General features: G+C 31.8%; 1 protein-coding gene across 1 annotated transcript in view; it reads left to right on the forward strand.

Annotated features, from left to right (window-relative positions):
* LOC124529733 (guanylate cyclase 32E-like) overlaps nucleotides 1-21,172 on the forward strand; it is a 218,043-nt gene that overhangs the window by 147,938 nt on the left and 48,933 nt on the right. Inside the window, exons 9-12 of the mRNA XM_047103629.1 lie at nucleotides 1,643-1,795; nucleotides 7,065-7,202; nucleotides 11,596-11,850; nucleotides 14,117-14,254. Coding sequence (XP_046959585.1) covers nucleotides 1,643-1,795; nucleotides 7,065-7,202; nucleotides 11,596-11,850; nucleotides 14,117-14,254 — 684 coding nt within the window. The remainder of the gene's footprint in view (nucleotides 1-1,642; nucleotides 1,796-7,064; nucleotides 7,203-11,595; nucleotides 11,851-14,116; nucleotides 14,255-21,172) is intronic.

Consider the following 21,172-nt stretch of genomic DNA (forward strand, 5'->3'; position numbering starts at 1 on the left):
TATCATTTAGTTATAATGTAAGAACTTTTAATTAAAACTTGTGTCTTAACGTGAATATATAACGAGTTGAATACCACCCTTATTTTGTTTATGTAAATAATTCCATTTTAGCGCTTATTTATTACGTTACTAACTGGGATCTTGTATTGATTTATTGTTTCCATTATTAGCAAACATCAATGGTGTAAAATCATTATACTTATAAAAATAATAATAATAATAAGCATTTCTCATTTCTCGTTCATTTCATCGTATATGAGGACTAGCCAAGTCAGACCTTAGTCTACAATACATTATTCTAAGTTATAACGAGAAATGTTATTTTATGTAGTATTAAATGAATTTCAGGAAGGATAATGGAACTTGGCACCCATTTAAATCTCACTTCTTTTGTCGTTGAAGTCAACAACCAAGGTATATTTCATAACACTGAACTTGGCTCTCATTTTACATTTATGTTTTTGATGGGATTACATACTACAAAAATGTCCTTGATAGTATAGAATTGTGAAAATTCTCAATGTCTGAAGCAATTTCAAACCTAATTTTGTCTGTCAATTGTCGAGAAAGAACGACGTCTTTTTATATTATTTTAAAAGAACGTGTCATAGTCTGTCTGTCTTCAGTGCGATCACTTTAATTTCTAAGAATTCGCAATACTGTTCATTTTCAAAAAAATTTATTATTGACGTGTCTTCTAGATATAATAATATTCTAATTATTCAGTTCAGCATAAAAAGCATTTTTCTTCATAACACGAAATCGCTACCTTCAAAACACTCTCACGAAATCATAAAAGCTTCGGCTTCGCTGAAAATTATGCGACTAGATAAAGTGGCCGAAACCGAAGCCACTAGCCGAAAAATCACATTTGTTTGTAATATATATAGAAGTTCGACTTTATTTATTTTCTTTTTGTTTATATTTCCTTAAGACAAAATGCCGATAATGACAAGACAACATGTGGAGTTAGATCTATTTGAGCATCGTACTCTGATTTGCTCACTAAAAAACCACAATGTTTCTATTCTAAATTTTTTTTATGGAATAGGTTGGCGGACGAGCATATGAGCCACCTGATGGGAAGTGGTCACCATCACCCATAGACAATGACGCTGTAAGAAATATTAACTATTCCTTACATCGTCAATGCGCCACCAACCTTGGGAACTAAGATGCTATGTCCCTTGTGCCTGTAGTTACGCTGGCTCACTCAGCCTTCAAACTGGAACACAAAAATACTGCGTACTGTTATTTCGCTGTAGAATATCTTCCTTTTTATATTAGATATCCCCATATCACATTTTATATGTAACTTTGAATGATATTTTTTTCTTATATAGAGCATTTTATTATCTTTAAAGTAACACGATAATTCTCGGATGACTTTTTACACATAGTCAATTTTATTTTCACGATTTTTTCAATGATTGTATTGCAAATATCGGGGGTACTCAACAAAATGTATGGTATTTTCTATAATGAATTATGGGTTTGCTAATAGCAAACCCATTTTTACCAACCAATTTTTATGTCGTTTTCCCTTGTATGTTTAGTATACGAATATATAAATAGACTAACAAATAGTCAAATGTAGACAAGACTTTGGATTAACTTTTTTGATTAATTTTTGTTTATTTAGGTTCCTATCGAAGCGGCACATCTATACGACGCTGTGATCCTGTGGGCACGCGCCGCTTCTGCTGCCATGCGCAACGGCCTCCCGCCGACAGATGGCGCTACACTCATGAAACTTCTCAGACCGACCACGTACACATCACTTCAAGGATTTGATGTAAGTGGTTATGATATGAAATTACTTGCAGTAAAAAATTATGAGATAATAAATGAATTAAACAATAATGAGATGGCGTAGTGGTTAGAACGCGTACATCTTAACCGATGGTTGCTGGTTCAAACCCAAGCACAACCGAAATTCTGTTTGATTAATTTGTTTTTGTAAATTTTTACGTGCTAAAGAAGAACATTCTATATAAACCCGATTCAAAGGTCAAATCGATACGAACCTTTATTGTTCTAGTTTATTTTAGAAGACAATTTAGAAACGCCAGAAAGAAACTACGATATACTAGCTTTCAAATGTGCTATCTTTAAAAAAAATAGATTCTGATTATTCATATGTATTTGAAACATTATTTGAGCCCATAACACATTAAAGTAAAAAAGAAAAGTAATAACATAATAATGGTCACGTGTTACTTAACATAGATCTAGTGATAAATTTTCAACTAAGTATGAAGTAATTTAATTCAAGTAAATATATATGTATATATATATATATATATATATATATATATATATATATATATATATATATATATATATATATATATATATACAGTATCTATTTATTTTTCAAATCTCAATTTACTGCACACATATTCTTCAATCATATGAAAATACACACGTTCTAATCGTATAAAAAGGCGTGGACCCCAGAATGAAACAAAAAAATGAAATACTTACTTTTTACAAATCCGTTTGGTGAGAATTATTGGAAATAAGTTTGCAAGCCTGACATCAAAACGTTAAATCATAATGAGCATAATTATAGTCAATATTAAATGAGTCAGACCAATTTACCTATTATCCAAATCATGTGTATATTTCACTTTACGCTTATGTATGGACGCTTGCTTGCAAAATACAAGCATAAATATTTTCGTTAAGGCTCTTCATAGTACTGTATTAATAATTAATACTCTATCTAATACAAGTTACGGATCTATTCTAAATGAAGTTTGGGAAATAACAATCTTAATAGTATTCGAAATCTTATTAAAAAAAAATTACCTAATTATTTTATAATATATAATAGTTAAGCGAACATGTGCTTAGCCCAGCTGTTGGACATTGATCGCAACCACTTATAAGCTATGACACCAATACGCCACCAATCTAGAGGCTAAAATGTTATGTACATTTTTAAAATTTTAAGAAAGACTTCAGGTTTGGAAACGATTTTAAATGCTTTCCAGGGTACGGGAGACTACACATATCAAACTTCAGATTCCGAGCTGATAAATTTTTCGAGAGAATATAACTCACTAGCTTCTTATGCTTATCGATCCAAACCGGTTGGTCCGTTTTGAACCTAGAATCTGTGGATCCCCTAAAACAATAAGACAATCACTTGCTTGTATTGGAATTATTGTCTACAGTAACTTATAATCGTCATATCACTGACTAAGCAGTATAGCGTCTTCACTAATTAATCAATAGTTTAAATAATTTCATAAAGTGGTAACCTTTGAAAACAATACTAGCATTGATAATGCAGCTGAGCTCAACAAACGATTTCTCTGCTACGTAATATGCTTTTCAAGAAGTTGAAATGAGCCCGGCGCCAGTCTGGCGGGCTTAGCTGTGACCTGGTACAGTATTCCAGTTAAAGTTCTTATCCTATACGAGTATAAATAGGATCTAAAGATCTATACCTACATTTATTACTGTTATTGTTACTTAATGGGGGTCTATTCAATGAAACGATAGGATCATTACCAAATTTCAAGGCAATAACTTTAATAGTTTTTTTTTGGCTCAAGACATCTATACGTAAACGCGACATCAGAGTCGCCGAGGCTGTACTCTCTCTAAACAAGCGCGGACCAGGACCCGATGGATTGTAGTAACAAGAATTACGCATATACTGCTACATATTTTTATTATATTTTATTTAGTATAGATTATGTGTATATTATTTTAAAATATAAAAAAAATGTCAGTGTAGGCCACGTCTCCCAAGAAGACGAATGAAATCCATCGAAGATCTGGTGATGTTTAGTATAAAATATAAAAGTAAATAGATAAATAGAAAAAAACTTTAATAGTTTACGCTCGGCAATGATGAGTCAGTCAATCAGACAGGATTACATGCTAATTAATACTTGGTCGGTATTAGATTAGGTAACCCAGACGAGTTTGCACAAAGACTATCAGTAACTACCAAGTATCTTAACGCCTAACAACAATATTTTGTATTGTCGTGTTACGATTAGGAAATAATATTTATGTATAGTATTAATAAAATATAAGAGCTAAGATGGCCCAGTGGTTAGAACAGGTTAATTTCACAATGGCCCAGTGGTTAGAACAGGTTAATTTCATCGAAATTCTGCCACATGTGCATTCCACCAACTCGCGTTGGAACAGCGTGGTTGAATATGTTCCAAACCCTCTCCTTAATGGACGAGGAGACCTTATCCCAGCAGTGGGAAATTTACGGGCTAAAAGCCGTATTGACATGATCATTTTTAATCTAAGTACTAACACTTCAAGATAGGGAGCAGTGTAAGTTTCATTAAAACAGGTCTAGTATTTTGATAGAAATATTTTTTTATATTTAGTTTACTAGCTGTTTTTATTAATTTTCAAGGCGGTTTAATTCTTTGTAAATTATTTATCTACTAAAATAGTATATAATCTTATAGTGAGTAAAAGGCCTTATTTATTATATTAAGGCTGGGGAAATTTAGTGTGCTGTAAAACATAACACACATTTTTGGCAAGTTTCAATAAACTTTGAAAGCTTTCAATATATTTTATGGGCGTTACTCAGAAGGTGTTAAGTTTAGATTATAATAAAGCAAAATTTAGATGAAGCTCGAAACATTAAAGTTAACCAACAAAAGGGAATACGGGGAATGAGAACGGGGAACGGTGCTGTTGGTTTTTCAGAAAGAATTCCAGCACACACAGTACCGAGTGTATAGTTCAATAAAATAAAATGAAAAAAAAAAACTATAAATAAATATAGAGTAGCAAGCCAACTTCATTAGTTAGTCAGTCAGTCAGTCATTCAGGATATGTTATTTTATAAGTATAGATAAACATATATTTGTTATAGATATATATATATATATATATAACTGTCGATAAGTTATTTAAATCTGACGATTTCACGTGACTATTATTACTACAAAATATACATTGCTTCATCCGAAAACCGACATCAAATTATATTGTAGAATTGCCAACATTTCCCCGAAAACCTTATTATACGACTGAGTAATGTGGCGAAATAATTAGGTAGGCGTTAGTATTAACTTTATGAGTACAATACTAGGAGTTCCCCGCGATCCCATCTGTGTCAAATCTTTTGGGCAATAGAAATTGGGAATTTTCTTACTGGGCACATTTCAGCACATTTTTTTTAATACAAATTAAAAAATTGTGGTGGCATCATAATGGACATCAAATCTACCAATCGCACTATCGAGTATCTTAACATACTTTATTTACACCTATAAACAAGTATCGCCTTGAATGTTATCTATGTCAAATACTAGTTGCTACTCGTGGTTTCGCTCATGTTTTAAGGGGTTGGTTGTCATATATTAGACAAAACATGTAGCCTATGTCCTTCCTTGAAGTTCAAGTTTGCTTCACACCAAATTCTATCAAATTCGGTTCATTGGTTTAGTTTTAAAAGAGTGACAGACAAACAGAGTTACTTTCACATTTATAATATTAATACAGATTAAATTTAAGTGTTTACTGTATGTCAATGATGTAACCTTTACAATAAACAAAATAAATAAATATTCATTTTCCTTTGTTTGTCTCTGTTATCTCTAACTAATAGTCTAATTTATTTATTTCTATTCGACTTATTTTTTTCTTGTGTAGGTACTGTAGAGTATAAACAATATCGTTAGATTTTTTTTATAATAATTTAGTTTCTTTTTGTATGAATATGTATAATATTTTTAAACGAAAATTGTCGATACCGTCCATAGATATTCACGCTGAAAGAAGTTATAACTATTCCTTGATCTCCAATACGAAACGAACCTTGGGAACTAAGTTATTATTATACCTAACTGTACCTGCAGTTTGACTGGCTTACTCACCCTTCTAATCGTAACATAATAATACTCATAAAGTTAATACTAACGCCTACCTAATTATTTCGCCACATTACTCAGTGGTATAATAAGGTTTTCGGGGAAATGTTGGCAATTCTACAATATAATTTGATGTCGGTTTTCGGATGAAGCAATGTATATTTTGTAGTAATAATAGTCACGTGAAATCGTCAGATTTAAATAACTTATCGACAGTTATATATATATATATATATATATATATATATATATGTATAACAGATATATGTTTATCTATACTTATAAAATAACATATCCTGAATGACTGACTGACTGACTAACTAATGAAGTTGGCTTGCTACTCTATATTTATTTATAGTTTTTTTTTTCATTTTATTTTATTGAACTATACACTCGGTACTGTGTGTGCTGGAATTCTTTCTGAAAAACCAACAGCACCGTTCCCCGTTCTCATTCCCCGTATTCCCTTTTGTTGGTTCACTTTAATGTTTCGAGCTTCATCTAAATTTTGCTTTATTATAATCTAAACTTAACACCCTCCGAGTAACGCCCATAAAACATATTGAAAGCTTTCAAAGTTTATTGAAACTTGCCAAAAATGTGTTTTATGTTTAACAGCACACTAAATTTCCCCAGCCTTAATATAATAAATAAGGCCTATTACTCACTATAAGATTATAATATATTAGTAGATAAATAATTTACAAAGAATTAAACCGCCTTGAAAATTAATAAAAACAGCTAGTAAACTAAATATAAAAAAATATTTCTATCAAAATACTAGACCTGTTTTAATGAAACTTACACTGCTCCCTATCTTGAAGTGTTAGTACTTAGATTAAAAATGATCATGTCAATACGGCTTTTAGTTTTCAAGAAATATGTGAACAAACATACAAATATTCAATTACGATATTAAGCACTCGTGCTTGGAAGTCAAAGTCGGATCATCATATTCAAATTAATATAATTAAATTCTAACAATGTTACATATCGAAATGATAAACTTTTTTAGAAATCGGTTAATGAAGAAAGGAGTTTAGGTTTTGATTTCATAAATTTTAATAGTATAGCCTAAAAGAAAAGTAAATTGATTCTTAATTTTATATTTATTATTATTAAAACTAGTTCGTTAAAAAAAAAACAAAAAAGAATAGAATCTGAAATAATAATCTGTGTTGTTTGAATCTTGCTCAGGTGAATATGGACAGCGCTGGTGATGCAGAAGGAAACTTCTCAGTTATAGGAGTTGTAGAAGATTCTAACGCTCCGAGTGGATGGAGTGCTCAGCCTGTCGCCGCGTTTCGATACACCAACTCTACTGATTTGCTTCCTGTGAGTAACATAATTAAAAGCAATTCATCTATTTTCAAACTGATCATCAGTGCTATTTTTTCACAATTCACTTCATATTTGTAATCTCACTTGTGAAATTTTGCAAACAGAATAACTGTTTTAAGCTGTTTTGATGAGTGTAGACTTTTTTAAATTAAATTATGAAAGTCTAATGTTGTCTTAAATTTTCGCGATTACTCATTGAAATAAAACTAGTTATAATAAATAAAACTAGTTATAACTAGTTATATCGAGTAATTAATATAGGCGATTATGAAAGTCTTTCATCACGCCTCATATCACTTTGTGACATTTCACGATCGTGTTCTTTGGCAAAATTCATGTTTGTTGTAACAAAATATCTCAACAAATATTATTCATTTGCGTTCATAGTTAAATCATTTCGACCAATATTTCGATGTAATTGTATTTGCCTTGGGCAAGTATGATGTTGGGCAGTATGAAGATGGCTCGGTGGTTAGAAAGCGTGCATCTTGACCGATGTTTGCGGGTTCAAACCCAGGCAAAGACAACTGAATATTAATGTGCTGAATTTGTGTTTATAATTCATTTCGTGCTCGGCGGTGAAGGAAAACATCATGAGAAATCCTGCATGTGTCTAATTTTATAGAAATTCTGCTACACGTGTATTCCACCAACCAGTATCGGAACCGCGTGGTGGAATATGTTACAAACCTTCTCCTCATAATGGAAAGAAGTCCTTAGCCCAGCAATGGGAAATTACAGGCTGTTGTTGTTGCTGTACTGGATATTTAGGGATAACATTTTGAAAGGCTAAATATGTCAAAAAAATCTTCTATAAACATGAATTCAAGTAACACGCAGAATAAGTGACGTTATTCGCGAACCCTCTTCAGATCACAAGAAAGCCGCTTCCGAACCTCTACAGCCTTTTATATTTAGTTTGATGGCGAGCCTCTCTCTAAATAGTGTCCAATGAATAATCGTATCGGGCCATGAGGCTTCAATCTGAATGTCAAATCTAATATAACGTATTCCCCGAAAATTTAATAATTTCATTAAAATTCTATACAGGAATAGTTACTATGAAATCGTCAATAATAAATCATAATTGAACGAGCAAATATTGGATAACTGTGGGTTGTAATTGCTAGTTTGAAGTTTTGAAATAGATACTAAACATTTATTTGAAGATAAATTATATCTACCCTCTAATTTTCCTCTAAATATTACTTTGGTGTCGATAGATATCAGACTACAAATTTCGAATTACTTACCCTAAGCCATAACACTAAAATGAATTTGTTTTTTTTTTATATAAATTATTATTTATATCACACTTTATTATAACTGGGGAAAAAATGACTGAGGTTAAGTTGCAATATATTAAAAAACATTTTTAAAACCTTATTTATTTAAGAAGGCATTACGAGGTAAATATATAATTAAGTATTATAATAAAAATTATTAAACTAATAATACTATATATGGTTTAGATTTATTGAGTAACAAATGTAATAATATGTGATTTAGAGAATTTTAAATCTTCATGGAGAATTCCTTTCTTATTTTTGGCACCATAATTCACAAAGTTAAAACAGCCTTATATTAAAAAGTGGAGAAAGAACGTCTCAAAATCATATGTTATATTTAACGTATTTTTCCATGTTCTACCTTCAAACAATATTTGTTGTTAATGTGTTCCAGTTTGTAGTATCAGTCAGATCAGCGATCCTATCTGAGTTGGTTGCGCTTGTAAGGAATGGTTAATATCTCTTACAGTTCTGATTTCTATGACCGATAGTGAACCCTTATCAGGTGGTCTATTTCGTAGACCGCCGATCTATATTAAATAAAATAGAAATAAATAAATAATTTGAAAGTGCAGCGATTCATCACAAACTTGGTACACATATTAAATCTCCGTATCTTAAACTTCAAATGACTGCAACCATAGATAGTGGCGCTCCAAGGAAGATTGATACTCGTAGTCGAGTCGTCGAGTAAGCCAGTTATACTTTTGTCAACAATATTTTAGAGACACAGTCAAGAATTATTTAAATCACACCAACTCTAGTATAATCTTCATTTACCGATGGAAACCTAATGCTTCATGCCTTGTTGGCTATTCAAAAGTGCTTGAATTATTTATTATATAGCGTTCTTCCATTTATTATAATCGTGCTTAAATATTAACCTATATATATAACAAGAAAAGCTGTCTTTTTTTACTTTGAATTTTAGTGGAGCAAGGTTTTCGCGTCAATTATTTTTCGATGCCCGATAAACGGAATTTTATTATATTTTTAAATATCTTTTTTTTATGTCCTTTAAGGTAAACGTAAATATTTTCATAAAATTGAGTATTCATATCGAATTTCATATTATATTAAGAGTTTGTGTAATAAGTAATGTAATAAGTACTGATTAAACAAACTATTTTCCAAATAAAATAAATTTAGTAGGTATTTGGAACATCTTTTACATAGTATTGTTATAGTAGGAACTAAATAAACTCTATTATTTTTTTTCTCAAACGGTATACGAAATCAAATCAACTATGACGAAACAATTGTTCTCGTTTTCAGAGTCACATCATACGAATCAAATCGATTTATTAACGAAGACCCAAACATTATTATCTTAATGCATTCGTTGGAAAAAAAAAAAAAAAAAACAAAGGCATGACCAAAGCAGTCCCGCTTTTTATCTTATAAAGAAAATTTTCTTTTTTGTCCGGTTTCAAAGTGCCATGATATACAGTCAAAAGTTGATAACTTATGCCTTTTCATATTTGCACCTTATACATTAGCAATTAGTTATAATTGTGCGGTTATACTAAATTGGGGTCTAATTGGATTATTGCCTTCATTAATTAGCTGTTAGTAGGTGTCACAATGTTAAGATCCTTTGTGCTATCTGGTATTAAGTCACCTGTCATAATAGATGATGCAAAGTGTCTTCTCCTTGGTTTTGTGGCATGATTATAAGTGGTCACCACTATTCATATCATCATACGAGACCAATGCGCCACCATCCCTGGGAACTGAGATGTATCACTCAATCTTCAAAGTGGAACAAGACAAAATTAATTCTAACTCAAACTGAATTTCCTTTATTAAATATAGAAGTATTACACTTACGTATTGATAGTCAAATGAAACACTACCACCGGTTTCTGAAAAGGAAACACCCTGACCTGGGAAGAACCGGCGAAAGAAACTCAGCAGGTCTTTTTTTTGTTAAACTATTGATATACATATATTGAATATCAATAGATTATTGTTAGTAATATGATTACAATTGTATTATTGTTTAGCGGTGGGATTTATGGTAAGTGGTTTACATACGTGCACAAAATCCTAACCCGAAGTATTATTAGTAAAACTCGCTTTGATTGCAAATCCTAATAAATATGAGTATAGTAAATGTTTTACTTGTAAAGTAAGTAAGTCGAGTAAGTAAATCACTTAAGCTATTGTGATATTTTCGTTAAAAAAAATTATCATACAACATATTTCATAATTTGTTCTGATTTCTAATTAATTATCTTATTTATAATAACACTAGTGGCTAATTTCAGACTTTTAGTAAAGTTTATAAAAGTATTACCATATTGGTAATCCGCCATTACAATATGTCTACAAGCAGCTATACGCATTTGAATAAAACAAAATAGTTATATTATGACAGTGAAAGTCCCATCAAAATTGGTCCCGCCGATCCAGAGATCACCCGGGTCTAACAGACTGACAGACAAAAGTTCTAAATAATTTGGTATGTATGTACCTTGTATACATACATATTCATTTAGTAAGAAGCGGTTATTTTAATATAAGAAACAAACAAACACTCCAATTTTATTATATGTATAGAAATCAATAGGCAGAAATAGTGATGAGTCTTAAATATAAAAATAGATATTTCTTTTGTGCCTATCTTAAAATTTCATTGATATTGTTCTGTCGACCGTACCGATCTCCTTTGTGTCTCCTCCATCCTACGTGACATTGTCGAAATGATCGGCACCCTGTTCGCAGAACTAAAAGCCTTCAATAAAAATATTTGGGTACATGTTAAGATTAATAGACTCTATTTGGTCAATGAAAGTTTCACGGCGATCTGTTTGTTTGTACAGCAAAATAACATATTATAGAAGTATAATTAAATGTATCTACCATTGTTCTATTTCATGTAGAAGCATGTAGAAAGCTATCAGTATTTCTTTAATATTATGTCAGTATTTTTCACTTTTGCATATAAGCATGTATGGAAAATTCGATCATTTCGCCAAAAAATTAATCAGTCTTTGATACCAGTATTAATAATAAGTGTTGCTCATCATCATTCAGTATTCATACGATAGTCTTACGTTGATTAAAATCTTTAATGACAATTATTAATTTCGCAGGAATTTGTTGGAGGTTCAACCATTGCGTGGATCGGAGGAAAGCCGCCTGTTGCAGAACCGGCTTGCGGATTTGACGGGAGGAAGTGCTCATTGCCCCATGACCCCGTAGTGCTGTCAGCAGCGGCTGCTGTCGCTGCTGCTGCGATACTGGCTGCAGCACTGCTGGTCCGCCATTACAGATACGAACAAAAGCTAGCTTCGGTGCTATGGCGAATAGAAGCAAAGGATTTGACATTCATAACGACTTGTAATAAGGTAATCATTTTAATTATTATGCTGCCAAATTGTGTTGAATAAATTTAATATTCTTTCTTGTAAGTACAATAAGCATCGTATGTATATCAACAGTGTTTGTTATTTCGTCAGATATCAATAGATCAAAGGTCAACGTCCTTTAAATATCATCGGAAATTTAATATCGAGAATATGTCCTATATCGGCTCGTAGCTTATAACGCTAGAGAAATACTGACCTACATTATTTATGATATGGATATAATATTATCTTACAGTATGAATAACAGCTGTTAGCAAACCATTTGTTTAGTGTACCTGATGTCTCATTTTATAATCATGTAGTAACATAATCGTGACTAGATTATATTGCCGTACATCCCGAGGTCTATAGTTCAAACCCTAGGTTAAACCAATTAAAAACATTGAGCTATTCTGGCAAGAATTTCCGTGTTAACTCAAAGTTTGGAAGTTTAAAGTCAAACTGGTTCCGGAGTTTGGGCGTTCTATTGTAGTTAACGTAAACAAAGCTTTATTTTTTAGATTAATCCCAAACTTCAAATATACCAATTATTATATAACCATACATTCGCTGGCGCCCGTGACTCCATTCGCAAGACTTTAAGGCTTCAAATGTAGGAGTACTTATTCACCCAACTTTATAATTCCGCCATATTGGATTTAGAGTGACGTCACTTTATTTTGTAAGTTGTTCTCAGCGAGCACTTTCATTTGATACCCATATTATATCAGTATACAATAATGACTATTCCACCATCTTTGATTGTCCGCCATGTTAGATTTAGTGTCAAAATCAGGCTCAAGATTCCAACCAAACAAAAATATTTACACACATTACAAGGTAAAAAAAATGGTTTTAAAAATTGTTTTGTCTCGAGCCAAAAATGTTTTCTCTTTTTAATATTAGGATAGAAAAATTTTGTACGAAATATTGTTGTTTTGAGGCTCTCCTACGCAGTAAAGTACTAATGAATTGCTCGTTGGAACGTGAAACGTTGTTTGCGTAAAGATGGTTTATGGAACGGCGAGTGATATAGCCTAATATTTTTCGAGACAAATTCAGATACTGCGTCATATATCTGTTCTAGTCAAAAATTACAGTTTATGGTAAAGGTTTTGTGATAATAATCACACATGACCAACAATATTTGGGACCAATTCCAATCGCAGAAGGAGATAAACAGACCTGATTTACATATCCCATGCGATTTGCTACTTCCGCCCGTTTGAATTTCACAAAACGTTATTATTCAGTTCACAGATTTTAATATAACTTATTAATTCTGTATTAGGGTTTAGTGATATTAGGTCGTTGGTCAGAGGTACCCTACGTTAGGGCAAAGTCACCTTTAATGTAACTTTTTTTACTATTCTATATATATACCTGTACTTTATTATCTATATATTCAAAATTATCTAAGTAGCCTTATAACGTAAGCTATCGGTCAGTAAAAGTTCCATCAAAATCGGTCCAGATATTAGCCGGAACAAACAGACAGCCAGAAAAACATTGTAAAAATATGTTATTTTGATATATGTGCCATGTACACACAGAGATGCATTTAGTAAAAAGCGGTAATTTCAATATAACAACAGACGCTCCAATTTTATTATATGTATAGACCTATATAATTTTATTTATACTTCACAAGTTTTGATAAGACCGTTATGATGTCGACCAATCACATTGCGTAAATTCAAGGTCACAGTTGTTTATTTTTAATTTTACTCCTTCTGCGATATGAAAAGTGTTGTTGTATTCTGGTGAAGATTGAATAGCTAAGTGTACCAACATATACCAAGGGATGAACCGTCATGATTACCAATATAAGTGGTGGTCATTATTCTTTACAGCCCAAGTCTAATCCAGGCCGCATACATATTTTAAATTAGACAAAAACATTTTATCCATCGCTCTGGAATAACGACTTCGTCCTAGACGTTTAAATGTATACCAAGACATTTTCCCTGAAGTTATTCGTCATAAAATGAACATACCACTCATATATGTCCTACACAAAACAATTTCCTATTATTTAACTCGGCTTTTCTTGAAAATATCCAGCGCTATTTGAAAAATATGTTTCGTAATTTCACGTCAGATTGAAAATAAATTTGTCTTTGCCACAAATACAAGGAGTATTTGTTTCAAAGTAATTGCAAGGAGTTATTTATTTCAAAACGTGATTAGAATCTTTAAATTACATTCTTGGAATATTGTGAGTATTATCTAACTAATGATGAATTATATAATCCATTTTCTTTAGGATTCCGTGCCGCAAGAAGTTGACAAGAAACGAGCTCATACGACGATAGCAACGTATCGCGGTAACATCGTCGCCGTCAAACGCCTCAAGAAGAAAAACATAGACGTCACGCGAGCAATTAAGAAGGAACTCAAACAAGTAAGACTAAACATCATTATCATAACTAGTCTGTTCCTATGTATGCTTAGATCTTTAAAATTTAGAAAGATTTTGATGCGGTTATTTTTAATAGGTAGAGTGTTTCGAGAGGAAGGTTCTTGTATATAATACATGGATAATATAGTGAAAAAACACTGATAATTTTAGAAGTTCACAATGTGATGTCGTAAACAAACAAATGCTGTAGTGTATTTAATGTCAGTATTGCACCCGTTCTGACTTAGCTGGTCACTAAAGACGATATTGATATTGTCGATCACGTAATGCACGCGGGAAGATACCCCGTTGTGGATATATTTGGGAGAAGCCATCGTCTACGTCAAAATCTAAAAAAAAACATCTATACTTTCATATTTATTATTAGTTAAATCGTCTTCAATTTTATCTGATATCGACGGTAACTTGAAATCAGATTAAATTCGTAGTATTGTTTATTGTGAGCATTAACATCACATGTTTAGATTGGTTTATATACAGCGTGTTCATTAAATAGTATGAAAGGTAAGCGTGTCATCTTATTTATACTTACAATGACTTCATCCCAATCATACTTAAACGATAAAATATATAAATTTCAAAAACTAAATTTATCTGTCATAACGGCTTGTAGTGTTAGGCCTACTTTAAATCTGTTATCCATCTATAATACAAGGATATTTTAACATTTAAACTGCTACGGTAAAAATATTATAGCATTTACAAAATATACTAATAATTTCGTGCAGGTCTACAATAGACCCGATGAAAACTTATCTACTTCAGTCGATAATACATATGTATATCCGCAAGATTATTTTAATCGATATATTAGTTTTATTTCTTATTTGTGCCAAGAGGGCACAGATTATTTCATCAATGTGACGTTCAAGTATTCCTAAATTCAATGTATTATAATCTAATACATTATTATACCATTAAATTAAATGACATGACAGTTCAACGTGCGCCTTTTTAACGATTAAGGGTGCGTTCAGAAATGTGAATAGAAAACACTTATGGATATTGTAAGATATTGGATGATCACGTTTATAAAAAAAAATGCTTTTATTTTTATTTATTTCACCCGAGCATAGTTTTCAAAATCAAAAAATACTTTATTTAAGGAGTAGAGTAGGCTTTTACAAGCAGTATTGAATGGTCATTTAACAACTATATTAAGTAAAGGTTTTCAGCTTCTGGATAGAATAAAATAAAAAATAAAGTTTACCATTTAATCTCAACAACTTGTATAATACTATGTAAGAATATAGTAATTTAAGAATAGACTGCAAAATACATACAAATTACAGATAAAAAATAGAGCATATTTGTTAATGCACGCCAGTAATTTAACTTACGCCGAGAAGTTTAAGGGTCTTCGTGAGTTAACAGATCTGTGAGAGAAATAGATGATGCAATTATTTTTGCCCGCACGTGCGATGAAATTTTGCGTAGCTGAGTTTATGTAGTCCTCGGTTATGGTAAACATGATCAACAGTTAATAAACTAGTTGTTTCCTGCGGCTTCTCTTCCGTTTTAAGGGTTTGATTGTCATGTGTTAGGAAAAAAAGTAAAATAAGTATTCTATGTCCTTTCTTGGTCTTCATGTTTGCTACATACCAAATTTCATCAAATTCGCTTTATTGGTTTGGTCGTGAAAGACCAACAGACAGACAGACAGACAGAGTTACTTTCACATTTATAATATTATTATACATTATAAGTATATACTTTATTGCATGGTGCAGGTAAGCCAATTGGCCACCTGATGAGGTCACTATCGCCCACAAATGTACTGTAAGAAATATTAATCACATTTAATTGGCTCACTCACTGAAGTGGAACACAACAAAACTAATTATTGCTATTCGTAGGACATCTGATGAGTGGGTAGTAACTAAAGCCCTGCCATTGGGTAAAAAGTCCTCGGCAAAATTGTAGTATTTGTTTATATTTCTTGAGAAAACTTCAATTTTTCTTCGACTTAGTGGGGGTTAATAGCTAGTCCTTTTAGAATGTTTTTATTGATACAAGCTCTTGTCTGAAGCGAGGAAAATTTTTCCGATATTGAGAAAAAATCCTAGAGAGCTATTGCTGATGTATAAAATATGATGTTAATGGATAAACAAATAAAATAGATTCCAAGGTTTAAGTAGTATTTGTAGGGAATGAAACTACAACAGAAGTTGGAATTATGTTTATAAATCATGATAATAGAATAACTTTATCGGATAGTACACTTCTTCGTTAACCAAATGTGGGCAAAAATGCCAGTGATTGTGATTAGTCATCACTACCCAGAAATATTTCACATGGACAATGTGAACTTAAAAATCTTGGGAACTGAGATGAAATGGGAAATTATGTCTCTTGCGCTTGTAGTTACACAGACTACATACTTTAATCTCTTATCTACTCAGAGAGTTTGGCCAAAGCCTTACCTATCCGATTCCTGGACATGAGCCACTCCTGTTAGGTTACTTGAAACTTTTCCATCACGCAGCTCCACTGCGGTTGGTGGATATATTTGAATAACACTTTGATTTGATATTTTTTTTTAACGTGTTGATACTGATGAAACAAATGCTTAGTATTTAAGGACACTAAATAAATGAACTGAGTCGTACATACGATGTACGACGGGAGACATAAAGAGAGAAAGAGACTTTTCGTAAAAACTGCATATTTTGTAATATTTCTTATAAATATTGTATCAAGATTTATTAAAAATTCATTATTTCGTAGTAAAAACAAAAACAACTCTCAAAAGGTTCGTAACAGAATATATTAAAACAAAAATCCTGTTTGCAACTTCAAACGCGCCGCCCTCTAAGGTAATTTACATTTGGACCTACGACGCCTTAAGCTAATATTATTATATGTGACTTTAGAAACAAATACTTTTTTTTTAATAAATTAAAATGTTATTTTGAGTCGAAGTGTTGTTCTGCAAGAAATCGCCTTTTTTCTCTCTTAATGATAATCAAGTATACACACAGACACAGACACACACACACACACAGACACACACACACACACACACACACACAAACACACCCCAAACACACACGCACACTGTGTTACCCTCCTCTTATCCTTGGGTGCCTTCAAACGAAGCGCGATGAGGCATCTTGCGGGCCAGCATGGCGAGGGCGACTAATGCAGCTCATTCTTACTGACTGTACTTGTCTTCGCGATCGCAGTCCACTTCCACTTACCATCAGGTGGAGTGGGGTCATATGCATTCCTGGAACGTATAAAAAAAAAGATTTCGCCTGTTTTGTCAACTCATTAAATTACATACGGGCCTTATTAACTTAGTCACAAGACATTTTTTCATTTCATTGTATTACAATTTACAACAATCTATAAAATTATTATCGGAGATATTGTTACATAAATACGATCGGGTCAATGACTTACGGCCAGAATAGTTCAAACGTTGCCGTTCCGAATTATTCATTCATATTTATTAATGTAAAGTAATACCGACTGAAATTAACGGGGACTGCGCGGGGAGCGGGGGTGCGGGGGTGCGTCCAACGCTCGCACTGTCGCGCTTTGCGATGTTTTAATTTTGTTCAAAAATTTCACTTTTTTTTATTATATTATTTTAAATACATAAGCATTTTATTAAAGAGAATTAATGGTAGTTTTATTTAATGCGATGATGGCGGCGCCACTTTGTATACGGATGCGAGTAAGTTAGACAAGTGGGTCCACTATACCTTTAAAATATTAAGATAGGTAATTCTAAACTTCTGAATCTTTCAGTGCTTTGAATATTTACTAACACGATAGCATAATTGTATCTATGATTTGAATTATGTTATTATGTCTGTTTAGTATACTGTAAATATATCTATATTTACATATATGATATTGACATGACCATGTTTTTTTATTAAGGCAACACTCACTTTAAACTGACAATTTTTTTAGTCAGTTTAAAATGAGACATTGGCAAAGTAAACATTACGTCCTATAAAAAAATATATTCTAGGCGGTATTTTCAACGTACTTTCTAGATGAATTTTCACTAAATTTTAAACGAAATATCTTTTACAGTATTTATATCCCTTAAAAGCTTATATGGATTTTTAAAGCGAATATTTTTCGAAAAACAAAACAAATTTTATTATCCTTTTAAAGAATTATTTCTGTAACGAGCCAAAGGGCACTATCCAAAAATTCTGGTGCCGTTAGAAATTGTGACCATTCCTTACATCGTCAGTGCAAATATTAGGAACAAAATTGTTAAGTCCCTTGTCCCTTCCCTTCCAAGAATAATATTAATTTTCAATAGAAAATGAAATAAAAATATTATTAAAAATATTTATTAAGGGTTTGTTTTCTTGGAAAAATAAAAATAACTTTAATAAAAATAGAATTAATTACGGGACAAAAGAGTCTTCGTTTTTCAAATAATATTAATAAATATAACGGATGCGTGATGAAAATATGAATGATAAATTATTTTCTTTTAAAAAGCCTGTGAGTATATTTTACTCAACTGTATATATATACTTGGTGGTAGGGCTTTGTGCAAGCCCGTCCGGGTAGGTACCTCCCGCTCATCAGTTATTCTACCGCCAAACAACAGTACTCAGTATTTTTGTGTTCCGATTTGAAGGGTGAGTGAGCCAGTGCAACTAAAGGCACAAGGGACATAATATCTTAGTTCCCAAGTTTAGTGGCGCATTGGCGATTTAAAGAATAGTTAATATTTCTTACAGCATCATTGTCTATGGGTAATGGTAACCACTTACTATCAGGTGGCCTATAAGCTCGTTCGCCAACCTATACCATAAAAAAAATATATATAACATACTCATATTATGTTAGTGTATCCGATTTCATGAAAGTGCAATCGACTTTAGAACGTCATTCATATGGCTGTATAAAATAATACAAGATGTCTTCCCGGGCAAACGGATTATTAAAAAAAAAAAAAAAACAAAAGAGAGTCGCGCATGGAACGACAATTGGAGATTTATGTTAATTTAATTTTTATCTTCAGGGCAATAATATTTTATAAAAATAAAATAAATAAATACACATTCTACTGGTGTATTTATTACAGCCTATTGTTGCTTAATATGACATTACAAGATCGCCATCTGGGATATTTAATGTTTCGTAATTAGGAATGTTTGCAACATCATACAATTAACGTTATGGTCACTTACGAGGAATTGTTTTTAGGGTCCCGTTCCTGAAGATTCCTTCTGTATGACTGTCTGTATGTCAGAAAGGTAAATCTCATGAACCGTGATGATAGGGTATTCTATGGTGTTTAAAATAGTACTTCAAAATCATTTTTTTGCCCAAAAATGAAATCAAAATTTAAACCTTTTTATTCCCTCAAAAAACGCTGTCAGTCATTTTAGTGACTTCACACCTATATAAACAACAGTCCATATTCATAAATAAGACCGGAATTCTGCTTTTACAAATCCGGTTTGCATTTTAATAAATAAATACGTACAAATAAAATTCACTTTGATTTTTTTTTTTATTTAATGTTAAAGTAAATCCTTGAAGTTAAAGTTGATAGATATAGTTTAGCTGTTAATAACTTAACACTAAACTGACCGTATTTGCCGCACTTACGTCACACCATGGTAGCTAGTGTTTTAGGTCATGTGATATGTAGATTAAAAATTACGACTTTTTAATTTAGTATAATAACGTAATAATATGCGTTTATGAGTCAAAATCAGAATTGTTTTCAGAATCTTTAAGTTTTATTAACTTTCATAATTTATTTTTCACATAATTTTCGCATAATAAAACTAATATACAACAATAAAATTGAATAAAATAAATACCAACGGGGCATCCCTTACAACAAATATTATGGTTTTGTGTTCGATATTGATAACGCTTGAAATATTCACAGAATATTTACTTATAAATTCACTTTAATATAATTAATGAATTAATTAAAATAATGGGAGCTCCTGTAAACCAAACAGAATGGTTCGTGTCCGGTTTTTTTTATTTAAATCATATTTGAAATAAAAATAGATATCTACGTACTGGTTTTCGTAGAATTAATAAGATGTAAATTTGAATTAATATTAATAAATAATATGAAAAATATTAACAGGTAGTAAACGTATTGAAGTTTATTAATATTGAAGACTTCATAAATGGAAAAAGTCGAACATTAAAAATAATAAAAAATCATCGTTTGAATCTTTGATCTTAATTTAATAACTTTTATTGCTAATATTAAATAAAAATATAATAACAACGTTTGTCATTTTTTCCGCTATATTATATGAAATAAGACTTAATATTTGATATTGCAAAGTATCTGTCTGCTTGTTATGTCATCAATTTCACAATATATATCCGAAGATGGTTGATTTTTGAATTCGAACATAACGGATATAGTCTGAGATCTGGAAGGGACTTATTTTGAGAAATTTCTGAAAACTTAAATACATGGTGTTTCAACTCTATGAATACCACTGGGTACAGTACGTCACTGTAGAAAAAACAATGTTTTCATCAACAATGTCTCAATATATAATAGTTACAGCCTTTAAATTTCCCATTGCTGGGCTGAGGCCTCCTCTTCTATTGAAGAGAAGATTAGGAGCACGCTGTTCCAATGGTGGAAACACATGTGAATTTCGTTGAAATTAGACACGTGCAGGTTTCCTCACGATGTTCTTCTTCACAGAGCACGAGATAAATTAGGCACATGAAAATTTAGTGGTGCTTGTGTTTTGAACCCGCAATCATCGGTTAAGATGAACGCATTCTAACCACTGGGCCGCCTCGGCTTGTGTCTAATACCTTTGAATTATAGGCCATTAGGCGTCTGCTCGAAGCAACTGTCTTTTATCATGTCTTTTGGGATGACATTAGCCGTTTTTGTTTTCGCTCAGAGGACGATAAAGAGGT

Source organism: Vanessa cardui, chromosome 5, assembly GCF_905220365.1.
Source record: "Vanessa cardui chromosome 5, ilVanCard2.1, whole genome shotgun sequence".
Lineage (NCBI taxonomy): Eukaryota > Metazoa > Arthropoda > Insecta > Lepidoptera > Nymphalidae > Vanessa > Vanessa cardui.